Source organism: Nanorana parkeri, unplaced genomic scaffold (assembly GCF_000935625.1).
Source record: "Nanorana parkeri isolate BGI_ZX_2015 unplaced genomic scaffold, ASM93562v1 scaffold184, whole genome shotgun sequence".
NCBI lineage: Eukaryota > Metazoa > Chordata > Amphibia > Anura > Dicroglossidae > Nanorana > Nanorana parkeri.
The window spans coordinates 435,407-451,040 of NW_017306452.1; the positions used below are offsets into that span (position 1 = coordinate 435,407).

The 15,634-nt window shown below is 46.3% G+C and overlaps 1 protein-coding gene across 1 annotated transcript in view; it reads left to right on the plus strand.

Moving 5' to 3' along the window:
- Positions 1-2,913, plus strand: part of UMAD1 (UBAP1-MVB12-associated (UMA) domain containing 1) — a 21,596-nt gene extending 18,683 nt beyond the window's left edge. The window contains exons 3-4 of the mRNA XM_018555127.1: positions 134-210; positions 2,555-2,913. Of these exons, the coding sequence (XP_018410629.1) occupies positions 134-210; positions 2,555-2,812 (335 nt within the window). The 3' untranslated portion in view covers positions 2,813-2,913. The remainder of the gene's footprint in view (positions 1-133; positions 211-2,554) is intronic.
- Positions 2,914-15,634: the final 12,721 nt, after the last annotated feature.

A 15,634-nucleotide genomic window follows, 5' to 3' on the forward strand; every position in this document is an offset into this window, starting at 1 on the left:
GGGGGGGGGGCATTCTTTATGTATATGGCAATAAATGGTGTTTTCATTCCTGATGAAGGATGCTAAGCTGCCTTGAAAGTCTTATTCGGAGAGATGTGAGTAACCTTACACTAATTCCCTGCGCTCCCTACAGGACAGACTCCGGCGGAAAGGCAGAGCGGCACAGCGCCATATCCTGCGTCAGATCTCCCTTACAGTCTGCCCTACCAGGTAATGTAGAATGTGCCTGCTGGGGAGCTCAACCAGTGCTTTCTGCCTTTTGGTCCCCAGCCAACTTCCTGTAGCCTTTTAGAATTAAAAGCTTTGGAATCCAAGAAAGGTCAATGAATAATGGAAGTGTGTGTTTCAAGAGGTGCCTTGTCGCCGCCAGGCTTTTCCAAGCATGTCAAATTCAAGGAATTCTTAGGTCTGCTCCTGCACTATAGAGAAATACACACGGTGGAAGATAAATAGGCAAACAGATAAATATGCATTTGAAATACACATATGTTAATTGTTTTACTTGCCAAACAATTCGTACTTCTGCACAGCAGGGCTTGCGATTTTCTTTTTTTTTTATAAATTCTGTTTATTCTGTTACATACAAGGGAGGACAAATACGGGATCAACTTCCCATCATTTAAATGGTGGACGCAGCCACTATAGGTATACAATAGTCACAACACACAAAAAAAAAAAATATATTTAAACAATAAGAAGTAAGTACAACAATAAAATAAAGATGTCCAAAAGTAGGGGATATAAGACACAAGACATATAGATAGAGAGCAACCCAGAATCATGTAGTAACCTGGAGGCCCCCACCGTGGTTACAGCCTGTTGGTCGACTAGCTATTCAGGTTCGGGAAGAGAGGGGTCAGCCCAGCTTGCGATTTCTACACCTTGGCCACACTGCTTAGCCAGGAAAGGGTGGAAACGAGGCACTGAACATCTTCGGTCAATAGAATTAAGTCATTATTTAAAACTAATGGCTTTGGTTCGGTAGCTCTCCACAAAACCGGGGCCCCTCAGAGTCCCCGCAAACCCGGGGCCCCCCGAGGGGTGGGGGGGGGGGGTCTTCCAGATTGAGAAACAAACGTGTGATAGAAGCAGTAAGAGCGCCAAAACCACATCTTAGGAGTCCAATGTCTTTTATTGATTCCACAAACAAAAGCAAAGCGCAGCCAATAGGTTTTGATGCCTAAATGAAATCTGCCCTCAGCAGAGTGTCCAAATGTTTCATGGACTTTTGGAGGTGAAGCTAAACACCTGAACAGTCGCACCTGGGGCAGGAGAATAGAAGGAATACAGCTAGTGAATGTCTTGTGTCAGTGTCAGCAGCAACATTTGTATTACGGATGCACCGATACCGGTTTTTCAGTATCCAGTACGAGCAGCGATATTTTTTTTCGGTGCTCACCGATACTGAAAGTCACATTAAAGGAGAACTATGGGGTCAGGGCTTTTCCCCATAGTTCTACTTAGGGTAATGGGAGGACACAAACTAGCGTCCTCCCGTGACCCAAAGCTCAGTATATATATACTGAGACGCCGCAGTCTGGACAGATCCCATCATTGCTGTCGAGATCCACCCAGCTGCGGGATTGACAGCTGGCTCTGCCTATCTAGAGGCAGACTCAGCTGTGCCCGCCCCCTCCCCCGTCCGTTCCGCCAGTCAGCGATGGAGGATCGGAGCGGGGAGGGAATCCCTGCAGAGAGCCGTGAGTGACAGTCACGGCTCTCTGCAGGGATAGATCGAGAAGTGAGTGAGCGATATGTGTTCGCTCACTTCCCGATCTACTGAGCCGACCTGTGACAGTCTCATTGTCGAAGGTTGGCTCAGATTATAAGGCTGAGTGAAAATCACTCGCCTCATAATTCTCCTTTTAAAGAAGCTGGACGGCGTGTAATAACTCACCGCCCGGTTTCCTGATTAGTCGGGATAGGACATAGTATAACAAACAGCTTTTTCTTCAGAAGAAGTTAGAAATCTGCTACGAACTTTGTTAAAATCCTTTCCATTTACTTCGAACATCCAGGAGGGATTCATTTTTTTTTTTTCACTCAAGCAAAAAGAAGTCATACTTTAAGGCAGATGATACTCAGAATAACGCACTTGAACAACTGCAGGAATAATTTCTCCACATAACATGACCTAATAATAATAACACTAGAACAGAGGTTCTAACCCTTCCTCAATATATCCCGAGCTAATTGTAAGAATTTGGGCTGGAGGATGGAGGATCGGAGGGGGGAATCCAGCCCCTCCCCTGTCACGGCAGAGAGCTGGGACAGAATCGAGCGGTGAGCGAACGCCGGTATGTGTTCGCTCACTTCCCGATCTACTGAGCCGACCTGTGACAGTCTCATTGTCACAGGTCGGCTAGAACTATGAGGTGAGTGAAAAGCACTCCCCTCATACCGGTAGTTCTCCTTTAAGGGCTTGGATCCAAGGGTGTCTGTTCAAGAAGGAAGTCGAATACATTGATTAGGAAGCGGAACAGAGGCCTCATTCACATTGTGTTTCTCTGTTTCTCGCACACTGAAGCAATGTGATATTTGTATGAATTTTCAGATGCCACCGGCAATCCCCCCGCAGCTGGACAGAGCGGATACCGCAGCCACCAAGGTGACCAATCAACTCTCAGAGGGGAACCCAGCGATGGCAGACCTGCTCAACGACATCCCTTTCATCCTCGCCCCTCATGTTCTAGAAGTGCAGAATATCTGTCAGGAACTTCCAGAGCCTGTGCCCATCTACAACCTGGATGAGAGCTTTGCCCGTTTCCACTACGATTTCACCCTGGAGAACTCTGTGCTGTGTGGACTATGAGCGGTTTTTCTGTGTCCCCGTCTTACATTTCTCACTAGGCACTTTATTCATAAATATGTACAGATACAGCTATTAACGTCCCTGCAATGTACATAGAACCTCCCACCAAAGCGCTATCGATATCATTACATCATAGTGTATGTCACTCTTTAGGATGTATCCTATATGTTCACTAGAGACCGGTGACATCAATAGGAATGCAGCTTATACATTAACTAGGGACCGGTGACCACACTAAAAATTTAGCTGATCCATTAACTAGAATCTAGTGACATCACTGAGAATGCAGCCAATCCATTCACTACAGACCGGTGACATCACTGAGAATGCAGCCTATCCATTCACTACAGACCGGTGACATCACTGAGAATGCAGCCTATCCATTCACTAGAGTCTGGTGACAGCACTGAGAATGCAGCCTATCCATTCACTAGAGACCAATGACAGCACTGAGAATGCAGCCTATCCATTCACTAGAGACCAATGACAGCACTGAGAATGCAGCCTATCCATTCACTAGAGACCAATGACAGCACTGATAATGCAGCCTATCCAATCACTAGAGACCAATGACAGCACTGAGAATGCAGCCTATCCATTCACTAGAGACCAATGACAGCACTGAGAATGCAGCCTATCCATTCACTAGAGACCAATGACAGCACTGATAATGCAGCCTATCCAATCACTAGAGACCAATGACAGCACTGAGAATGCAGCCTATCCATTCATTAGAGTCATCAAATTTCAGACAGGATGCGAGTATTTTCCCTAGGACACATCTGCTTTCCTATAGCATGCTGGGGAAGAGGAGTAGCCACAGAAGACCTGAGAAGATTCCCATTTTCACACACGTGGTTGGTAGGTAGACTCGGGTTATAAAGTCGCTCTTAATACAACTTGAGCTTAAAGGAGAACTATTTGGAAAAATACTAGATTGTGATAATTGCTGTTAATGTAATAATTGCATTTGTTGTATTTAGGTTCTTTTTTTTTGTTCACATGCTTTCATTTAAATGTTTTCTTCACATTTTCATGCAGACCAAGCTGACTAGCAGCAGTTTCTGTAACAGAGTCTGGGATAACGGGTGGTGACAACATTTTAATACACTTACCGTATTTGCCGGCGTATAAGATGACCCTCCACTTTTAGTGTTAAAATATAGGTTTTGGGCTATACTCGTCGTATAAGACGAGTATACCCCCAAAATAATGTTTAAATGCACCCACTAACCTCCATGGCGGTATTCCCGAGTGTGGCTCGGGGTTAATTTTCAGTACCCTAAGCGTTAACCCCGAGCCACACTTGGGATTACAGTCTCTTACCTTGTCCACGATCCCCGCTGTGTCCTCCATCTTCCGTCCTTCAGCTACATACAGTATACCGCGCTGAGCCAATCACGGCAGGCTTTGTATTCATTAATACAGGCTTTGTATAAATGAATACAAAGCCTGCCGTGATTGGCTCAGCGCGGTATACTGTATGTAGCCGAAGCTACATACAGTATACCCGGCGTATAAGAAGACCCCCGATTTTCGGCAAGTGTTTTTGGGTCTAAAAACCCATCTTATACACCGGCATATACGGTATTTTTTTATTCTTTTTTAAAAAATTGGTGTGATGAAAAGGTGACCGATATAAGTTACCCCCAGCGGTGTCATGGTTTGTACTAATGCATCAGTGTGAAGCTGCCCATACACCTTACAACCTAGTTAAAAGCTCGTACGATCTGCCCATCTTGGACAGGCAGATCGTACTTGCGATCATCGAAGGCCCTCCCCGCTGAGGGGCAGGCTTCCGATGATTGAGGTGCTGAGCGGGCAGTGTGCGCTTGCGCACACCAGCCTGTGCAGCATTCGTCTCCCGAGCACGCCCCTAACCCGCCGAAAATCGTACAATTTTCGGCAGGTTTTCAAGCGTGCTCGGAAGACGAATGTCGTGCGACTATACAGTAGAAGAGGTCGCACGCTGCACATACACCTGCCGATTATCGTACGATCGCGGGATCACCCACAACTATCGTACAATAATCGGCAGGTGTATGGGCACCTTAACTTTCATTGGTCAGCTTGGCCTGCAGGTGGGAACAAAATATATAAATTGCCAGAAACTACCAACAGCTGGTGCACAGAGTCCCAGTAGAGGGAACACTGGACAAAGCTGGTTTGTGGAGTGTGGACAGATATAGCACCACACATAACCGCAAATGTACCCGGCTTTCCCACAGTGCGCACATTGACCCGCTAATATAAAGCCATGTGAAATAAAAGGACTTTAAGGGCAAGTGAAGGAATCCATAAACATCTCCCTAACCCCCTCAATAAACTTAGATGTACCAATGCCCCCCCCCTTCCCACCACAGGTCCAAACTTAGCTCCTCCAATATTGTGGGCCTGCTGCATTGTTTGCAGCCTGGCCGGGCTGACTTTGCCTTCACGCTAACATTCAATAGACCTAAAGAGGAACTTTACCCTTATCTTTAACATGACAACAAAGACCGCTTTAGAAATGTTTAGTAATGACAATCTACAAACAGATACTTCTAGATAATTGCTGGTGTTCTATCAAAGATTGTGACTGGGTTGGAATGTGTGACCGGTCACGTGGTCACACATTTGAACGTACTCACGCCCACTTTTTCGGCGGTGGAATATGTGACCGAGAAAAGGTGAAGAATTCCAACGCTCTCTCAGCTGTTCCAGGGCAGATCGGCATCGCAGATGGTATGTGCAGGAGAACCAATCTGCACTGGAACAGCTGATCGGTCCTGAAATGTCACTTTCGCACTCACAAAGAAGTGTTATTTCAGGACCGATCAGCTGTTTCAGGGCAGATCGGTTCTCCTGCACATACCATCTGCGATGCCGATCTGCCCTGGAACAGCTGAGAGAGCGTTGGAATTCTTCACCTTTTCTCGGTCACATATTCCACCGCCGAAAAAGTGGGCGGGATCAGGTTACAATGTGTGACCAATCACACATTTCACCGGCGAAAAACTGGGCGGGATTATGTTAAAATGTGTAACCACGTGACGGGTCCACACATTCTAACGTAGTCACAAACTTTGATAGAACACAGGCTTTGTATTCTTTGCATACCTTATTTTTCTTTTCCTCCCCAGTCTTCTCACAGTGGCCATTTTACTAAGGGCAGATGAATCCATCTCCCTTTACTTCCTGGAAAACGCTTTTCCCTGAGCTCTCATGAGATTTCCCAGCAATGCTCTTCTGATGTAGCCTTCCCAGGATGCAACGCTTGGGCAGAGATTACATCATTTGTGCCAAAGTGGACCAGGAAGTAGAAAATAAAGAAATTGTAAGTAAAATAAAAATATGTTTGTTTAACTAATGAATGTCAGATGATTTCATATCACCAGGCAGAGCTGCATGCTGATTGGATTTTTAGTGAAAGGGGGTGAAGGTCTGCTTTAAATAGGACACTGCTCTTGCAGTATGGGTACGTCCCATGCAAGTCTGGGGGTGTTAGTGTGCACGTGCAGGAGGGAGATTTGTGAAGAAAACCATATATTGTTACATGTCAGGAATTGTTACTGAAAAGTCCACTTTAAGAAATGACTTGGAGTTCCACTGTAGTCATTGTTTTGTACTTCTGATAGCCATAGAGATCTAGTTTTATAATAATGAATGTGCAGAGGAAGCTGCAACTGATGAAAGCAATATTTGTAGACCACTTTCATGGTTATGTAAAGACTCCGTACTGCCTTTGTATGCGCCTGTCACAGGTCTATGTCATGTTGTAGCCTTCTGCTGAACCTCAAATGTAACCATGTTCATTATGTATTTATTGTTCACACTTGTATATTACAGTTTCCTGCAAATAAAGGAATTAAATCATCAGCCGGAAAGTATGACATTTCATATAACTAGCTCCAATTATGCAAATGCAATCACCACCTGGTTGTGACTAACAGATTATGTGGATTGGAGCGACATTCACCATATTTATTCCCAGATAATTTTTGTATACAAATCATTCTGAATTGAGAAAGCTGGTCGGATGACCTGTGAAACGTCTTCAAGAAAAATACAGCAAGTCCAGTTGCCTTGACTTATTGTTTACAGATTTTCATATATTACAGTTCCTGCTTTTATAATACAGGAGGTAGAAGGCAAAGTGACGGCATTGTAGTGAAATGCAGACCTAAACCTCAAAACAAAAATGTAATATATTGCAGCTTGCCAGTCTTTAGATGAGGTGGCTGCATTCGTTTTCAGTAGGGATGCACTGATACCGATACCAGTATCGGTATTGTTGCTGATACTGAGTATTTTGGCGAGTACTCATACTTTCCCAAATGCTCCGATACTTATCCTGATACCGGAACTTTCGGTCAGAGGGAGATTTCCTCTGACCGGCAGTGCTGCGAGGGAACATGGAGCCAGGCTTCCTGGCCAATCAGGAAGCCATGAGGCGGGTCATCACTCGCGGCCCCCCGCCCTCCTGATTGGCCAGGAAGCCGGCTCCATTTTGGCTCAATCAGCATGGAGCCGGACCAAGCTGCATGGAGCCGGCTTCCCAGCCAATCAGGCAGCAGGTAATGACCTGCCTCTTGGCTTCCTGATTGGCTGGGAAGCCAGCTATCCGGCCAAACTGCATGGAGCCGGCTTCCCAGGCAATCAAGAAGCCAGGCGCAGGTAATGACACACTGCCTGGTTTCCTGACTGCCCGGGAAGCCGGCGCCATGCCACCAGAAGTACCGGTATCGGCTAATACCAAAAGATAAATATCAGTAGTTGTACTCCACACCGAAAAAAACAGTACCCCTGACCCTGGCATATGTGCATTACACACCCCTGACCCTGGCATATGTGCATTACACACCCCTGACCCTGGCATATGTGCACTACACACCCCTGACACCTGCACTTTGTGAATTACACACTCCCAACCCGGCACTCTGTGCAATACACACCCTTGATCTCTGCACTCTGTGCATTACACACCCCTGGCCCGGCATTCTCTTTATCACACACCCCCCTGCACTCTATGCATTACGCACTGCTGCACTACTGTATATACACTATGTTGTACATTACAAACTCTTGACCGATTACACTCCTTCTGCTATATTGTACATTACATACTCCTGATCAAAGTATCAACATTTGCCGGTTGCTCAGCAGTCCCTGTATATTTTAATGAAGTTCTTATCTAAGTTAGGCTCAGACAAGTGTTCGCTCTCCTGCTTTCATTGTGCAGAAAAGCATATGTAATGGAGAGATATCACTTTTCAAAATGATTGTGCTGAGTTTGATAAGTGTCTGAAGGGTACACGGACTGTGGCCTATGTGTGCCATGCATACGGCAAGTAGATTCCGGTTTTCTACAGGCATGCCCCCATAAGCCCCTCCAATTATTAGTTTTTGGCTGCACGCAATGTACACCGCACCATTACTCTTCCTGGGGTGCCCAAAGGTGCTCCGGGTTTTTTTTACAATCCTAGCAACACCTTGTGTCCTCTTTGGGGATGTTTTCCATCACTTCCTGTCCTGATTGCAAGTGAGGGGAAATTTACTCAATAGGGACACTGACCTAACAAGGACTCTAACCCTCTACCACCCTCGCTAAAACATAATACAAAGTTTTGGCTGGATTTAAAAAAAAAAAAAAAAAGCTTCTATATATATTGTCGATTTAGGTTGTATATTTTGCATAGTTTTCCCCGTTGAGTGTTACGCTTTAGCACGAAACATCTGTCCCCCTACCACATGGCCTATAAAACCCACGCTAAAAAAAAATACAAAGTTTTGGCTGGATTTAAAAAAAAAAAAAAAAGCTTCTATATATATTGTCGATTTAGGTTGTATATTTTGCATAGTTTTCCCCGTTGAGTGTTACGCTTTAGCACGAAACATCTGTCCCCCTACCACATGGCCTATAAAACCCCTATAGAGATATTTACCGTTATACACTTCATTGACTTGTCATACACCTGTGCCCCAGCTCTGTGCCGCTCACCCAGGGAATGGTTTCATCTTCTGCTATTTTCTCTATTTGTGGTTTCCATACAGCACAATAAAAAGGCCGGTTAATGGGTCACAGGAATCTAAATTCCTGCAGATGTGAGAGGGTTTCAGAGTACAATAAAGGAAATTGTCCTTGTAACAGTTGAGATACGTGTGCCGATTCTGAGGAAGTATTATTAACATCTGTTCAGAGAACCTCCTCCCAGTCATCTTTAAAGTGAAACTTTGGTTTCCGATAGAGAGAATTCCCATCCAGCAATAGTAGACACCATATGGCCCAAAGTATGTAGACCCCTGACCATCATACATACCTACACTATATGGCCCGAAGTATGTAGACCCCTGACCATCATACATACCTACACTATATGGCCCGAAGTATGTTGACCCCTGATCATCATACATACCTACACTATATGGCCCGAAGTATGTAGACCCCTGACCATCATACATACGTACACTATATGGCCCAAAGTATGTAGACCCCTGACCATCATACATACCTACACTATATGGCCCGAAGTATGTAGACCCCTGACCATCATACATAAGTACACTATATGGGCCAAAGTATGTAGACCCCTGACCATCATACATACCTACACTATATGGCCCAAAGTATGTAGACCCCCTGACCATCATATATACGTACACTATTCTGCCAAAAGTACCATATGTAGACCCCTGACCATCACACCTAACAACACTATATGGCCAAAAGTATGTAGACCCCTGACCATCATACATACCTACACTATATGGCCCAAAGTATGGAGACTCCTGACCATCATACCTACCTAGGCTATATGGCCCAAAGTATGTAGACTCCTGACCATCACATCTACCTACACTATATGGCCAAAGTATAAAGTCCCCCCAACTATCATACCTACCTACGCTATATGGCCGAAGGAATGTAAACACCTGACCATCACACCTACCTACGTTATATGGCCACAAGTAAGTAGACCCCTGACCATCACACCTATGTACACTATATGGCCAAAAGTATATAGTCCCCTGTCCATCATACCTACCTACGTTATATGGCCAAAAATATGCAGACCCGTGACCATCATACCTACCTATGATATATGGCTTAAAGTATGTAGACCCCTGACCATCAGCCCTACCTACACTATACTGCCAAAAGTATGTAGACACGTGACCATCACACCTACCTACACTATATGGCCCAAAGTATGTAGACCCCTGACCACCACCCCTACCTGCACTATATTGTAGAAAGTATGTAGGTTATAACAAATTTTATATCAAAATGCAGATTTCTGTTATTTTATTTAGCAGTATATCCTGTTCAGTAGTTTGCATATACTTTGCACATCCATGTTTGTATATGTGGTCAGCGGCTTTCCAAGACACAGTGAGCTGTATGACAGTTCAGATTACAATGTCATCTCTCGTTATATCAGCGAGTATAATACGGAACAGGAACCTACCCAAATCCCAGCGTGACCTATGGCGAGATGTGGAGTTGTGCTGCACCATCTGCTCATGTTTTCGTGTTTTTGGAATCCGTATAAGGTGACGTCTTCCGTCCATGAAATCTGACTCTGCACACTACCCTATATCATCCCATAGAACAAGCCTGTCATTGGGAGGAATGTACAGGCTTATTATCATCTGATAGTGCTCATTTCCTGGCCGCCTCACCAACGTCACAGGAAGGACGGGAAGTGACGGGAAATTTCTGCAAAAAGAGACAAAAACAAAAGACACGCTACTAAATGTATTTTGAGATTACAAGCAGGGCCGGATTCGCCACAAGGCCACCGAGGCCATGGCCTTGTGGTGGCAGGGAGTAGAGGGGCAGCAAAGCTGATACCGATACTAGTGTACTAAAGGCCAATACTGGCCCTTTAAATTTTTTTAGGAAGTTCGGCTGCCTAAGGTCCTGAGCTTGCTGGGGACCTCAGGCAGCTGTCTTTGATAGTGCCGGTCCGGCAGCACATTGCCCCCTACTCTTTCCTAGCGCCAACAGCACAAGACAGCCCCACAGCCACCACCACAGCCCTGGAGCCTGGCACAAGCCCAGATCCCACCCGTTCAGTCCTAGAGAGCCCAGCAGCTGCATGCAGAGCCCTGGTACCCATCCACAGAGCCCTGGTGAGACTTGCACGCATCCCTGCTGAGACTTGCACGCATCCCTGGTGAGACTTGCACGCATGGCTGGTGAGACTTGCCTGCATGCCTGGTGAGACTTGCATGCATCCCTGGTGAAACCCAAATGTAGCCCTGGTAAATGTGGTGTGGGGGGGATTGGCGGGCGCATTGAGGAACCTGGCCTTGGGGCAGCAGAGAGAGTAAATCCGGAAAGGAGAGGAGACAGAGATATGAGCTCACCACTGAGCTGCTTCTCTCTCACTGTACAGTCACAGGCTGGGGGCGGGTCCAGGACGACCTGGACCCAAAGGAAGTGGATTGAATGATGCTGGCCATCAGACTGAGGACATCTAGTGGCAGAAAAAAAGTACTGCATGGGGAATCTCTGCATTGATTGTGAAAATGACAGCAACAGCTGCTTTTGTTATTCTTATCCTGTTACTCTTGACGGAAGTTCAGCTTGAAGGATGATTCCCACCCTTAGTACATACAATATGTACAGTATATTTTTACATTACTGGGAGACGGCAGTGGTACAGCTACACCCCGGCCGGTGATTATATTGACTTTACACAAGTGTTGTTCAGCCGTTTGCATTCCATGGAATGGACACCTCTCCGTGTTGCCAAAGCAGCCTCTCGTCATATCGACTGAAATAGCTGGAACATTAGTCATGATCATGTTTGCCGCTTCTGCACATAGACAGATGGTATTGCACCAGCATGAAGACTGTAAACATTAGCTGTGGCTGATTCGCTCTGACGTGTGTAGCGTGTACAAACAGGCCGCTCGAAGGCGAACCGAAGGAACGCATTCACAACAATGCCGCCGACATAGAGGACGACCCATAGGACCCATACAGTGCTAGTCCACACTCCCCAACTGCCCCTCTTCCCTGTACATTTATTACTTACAGCAGGGCTCAAAATTACTAACCAGGCCTTTAAAGTTACTCGCCACCACTTAACCCCTTCCACTTAACCCCTTCCCTGCCCCGGCCTTAACTCCGCCAGGTCAGCGCTGTGACGCAGACCTGTAAGATCAGTAACAACGCACAGTACAGAAGTCAGTTGTGCAATGCCGAATACAGAGGCCAGCTGTGTGACGCACACTACAGAAATCAGTAGCAACGCAGAGTGCAGAGGCCAGCGGTGTGACGCACAGTACAGAGCTCAGCAGTATGACTCACAGTACAGAGGTCAGTAATGTAAAGCACAGTACAGAGGTCAGTAATGTAAAGCACAGTACAGAGGTCAGTAATGTAAAGCACAGTACAGAGGTCAGTAATGTAACGCACAATACAGAGGTCAGCAGTACAGAGGTCAGTAATGTAACGCACAGTACAGAGGTCAGTAATGTAACGCACAGTACAGAGGTCAGCAGTACAGAGGTCAGTAATGTAACGCACAATACAAAGGTCAGCAGTACAGAGGTCAGTAATGTAATGCCCAGTACACACAAAATAATACATACAATATATATACAGTAGTACAGTATACTACATCAAGGCATTTTGATATTTGCATAACTCCTCCCATAGCCCAGCCCGCTGCTTTTATCAGGGCTGAGGGCTTTTGAGAGGCAGGGTGCTGCGATGTATTCAGGAATCTATGTACAGCACCTAGCTAGCCCCTCCCACCAACCATGATCTATAAAGAAGCATAGGGACCCAGTGATGACATCACTAGGACTAAAATGATGTAATGGAAACGGAAGAAATGTCATTAGCATGTTGATTGGGGGGTACCAGGGAAGGCAAAATAAGCAGCCCATCTCCAATAATCCCCCCTTCCCCCCACATCTATAGACAAGTCCAATTTGTACGGAAGATTGGGATTTTGGGTCTATAAACCAGCCCCTCCTAGCTGGCAATCGCTGGAAGCTGTGCTTATAATATAACTTACATTTCAGACGAATGATTTATCTTTATCACGGAGTCTCTGCTGCGACATTTTACCGTTCGGCTGCCTTTTCGAGAGCGCGGACACGGTTTGTGCATTTACTAGAAAAAGGAAACATGCTTTTTGCTGCGTGCTTGTTCTACACTCGAGGAGGCAGCTGCTCTCCCGGGATAATGCATTGTTAATGGTGCAGTCAGCTCCATCCATTTTAATTAAAAGTTAATCTGTCACCGGGAACTGTACACGCCGTAGACTTCTCGCAGGTTTTAAAATGACCCCCCCCCCTAAAAATAGACACGGGGGGAGTAGGCTCAGAGCTGTAAACATGAGTCTCTGAAAAAAAAGACAGAAATATTCGGCTCCATGTGTCGCCAACCAGAGTCGCCGACATTTCAAGATGGCTTCCAGAAAACCGTCATTTGCTGGGCCAATCACACTTTGAGGACCCCGACAACGCCACAGTCCCCCAAATGTTAAGTAACATAAAGCATATATCTGACATTCACCAAACATTCACTGCTGGTGCATGTGTTTTAAAGGGTATCCATGGTGAAAAACAAAAAAATAAATCTGTATTTCAATATTCAGTTTCCATAGGTTCTAACCCACTCCTCATTACCATATCCATCAATGCTCCGCCCCTTCCTACTCCTTTTATACCCATATCCATTAATGCGCTACCCTTCGCACTGCTAATAACATATCAATCAATGCTCCGCCCCTTCGGACTCCTAATAACATATGAATCAATGCTCCGCCCCGTCCTACACCTTTTATAACCATATCAATCAATGCTCCGCCCCTTCGGACTCCTAATAACATATCCATCAATGCTCCGCCCCTTCCTACTCCTTTTATACCCATATCCATTAATGCGCTACCCTTCGCACTGCTAATAACATATCAATCAATGCTCCGCCCCTTCGGACTCCTAATAACATGAATCAATGTTCCGCCCCTTCCTACACCTTTTATAACCATATCAATCAATGCTCCGCCCCTTCGGACTCCTAATAACATATCAATCAATGCTCCGCCCCTTCCTATACCTTTTATAACCATATCAATCAATGCTCTGTCCCTTCCCACTGCTAATAAGCATAACCATCAATGCTCCGCCCCTTACTACTCCTAATAACCATATCTGTCAATGCTCCGCCCCTTCCTACTACTAATAACCATAATCATCAATGCTCCGCCCCTTCCTACTCCTAATAACGATATTAATCAATGCTCCGCCCCTACCTATTTCTAATAAATATATCTGTCAATGCTCCGCCCCTTCCCCCTCCTAATAGCCATATCCATCAATGCTCCTCCCCTTCCCACTCCTAATAACCATATCCATCAATCCAGCACTGTACAGCTCTGTTCCAGGTTTTGATTAGACAGGATAAGTCCAGGAGAGGGAAGGCCGGAGTTCAGGCACAGGGCCGTTGTCACCCCATAGCAGGAAGTGCCTGTTCCCGGACCTCCATGGCAGGATCATCAGGTTACATTTAAAGTTAAACGAAAGCTGCCAATTTACGAAGCTGGACACATTATTATGTTATAGGTGATCGAAACCCACCGACAGGTCAGACATACGGGACAGAGAACCGATATATACAAAGTAGCGAGATCCCGTCTGACGCATCTCTACTGTAGCGCTTGCCCCGTAGGAGCCGCTGGTTGCCCGGTTCACTTCTAGTCGGTCTAGGGTATGATCTTCAACTGCCCACCCAATAGCACTAACCGCCCTTCTTCTGGTGCCCATAAACTGAGGTCCACCCCAGTAGTAAAATGCTAAGTAAACGGTTTATTGAACATCATCACTGGGGAGAGAGGGTGTGGGGGTTCTAGGTGTCCAGGGGTAGCCATCAGACTCACCAGACTTTGTAGATGTATCAGTGTAGATCCACCTGGTAGACCGCAGACAGCCACTGATATAACAGACACGCCGAATGGATGCAGATCCTCAATAGAAGAAAGACACCGACCATGCTCATGAAGTCCACTTAGTTCCAGGGTACTTCAAGAGCCTACACTGGTCCCGGTTCTCTTCCTCTTTCAGCATCTCAGGCCTCCTCCATGTTGGAGGCCTCAGGGAAACCTCTTCCCTCCCACCAGCCCATGCCCACCCCCAGGCCTCGGCCTAGCCTAGGGGGCAGGCTGAACAGGACCCAACCCTATTCCATGACTGGTCCCGGCTAGTCTACCCACATGGCAGATCCCACCAATATAGGTACCCTATCCCAGCATGCACCACTGGCTGAAAGAAACCCAGTGATTGGCTGCTGTACTGTACATGCATTACAGTGCCTCTCATTGGCTGTCCCACAATATGACAGAGTCACACACCGCCCAGGGGGGTACAGGCAATGCCAGACACCTGGAATTAAAGGAGAACTATGGGGTTAGGGCTTTTCCCCATAGTTCTCCTAAGCCCTCGTTCACACCTGAACGTTTTGTAGCGCGTTCTACGCTCGACGAACGCTCTACAAAACGCTCTAACATCTAAATCCCATAGTATTCAATGGGTCTGGTTCACACCTTGGCGTATTTCAGCCCGTCCCTAACGCGCTACAAAACGGCCCACGCCTGAAAAGATACATGTACTACTTTGGGCCGTTTTTGTTGCGCGTTTCCATTGGGATACAGCCAAGTAGCCCTCGGAAACGCGCGTTTGTCGCGAATCGCTGTAAAAAAAACCGTGCGACAGATGCGCATATGCAATACGCCTAGGTGTGAACCAGGGCTTAGGGTAACGGGAGGACATAAACTAGCGTTCTCCCGTCACCCAAAACTCAGTATACCGCGAGCATTGAGA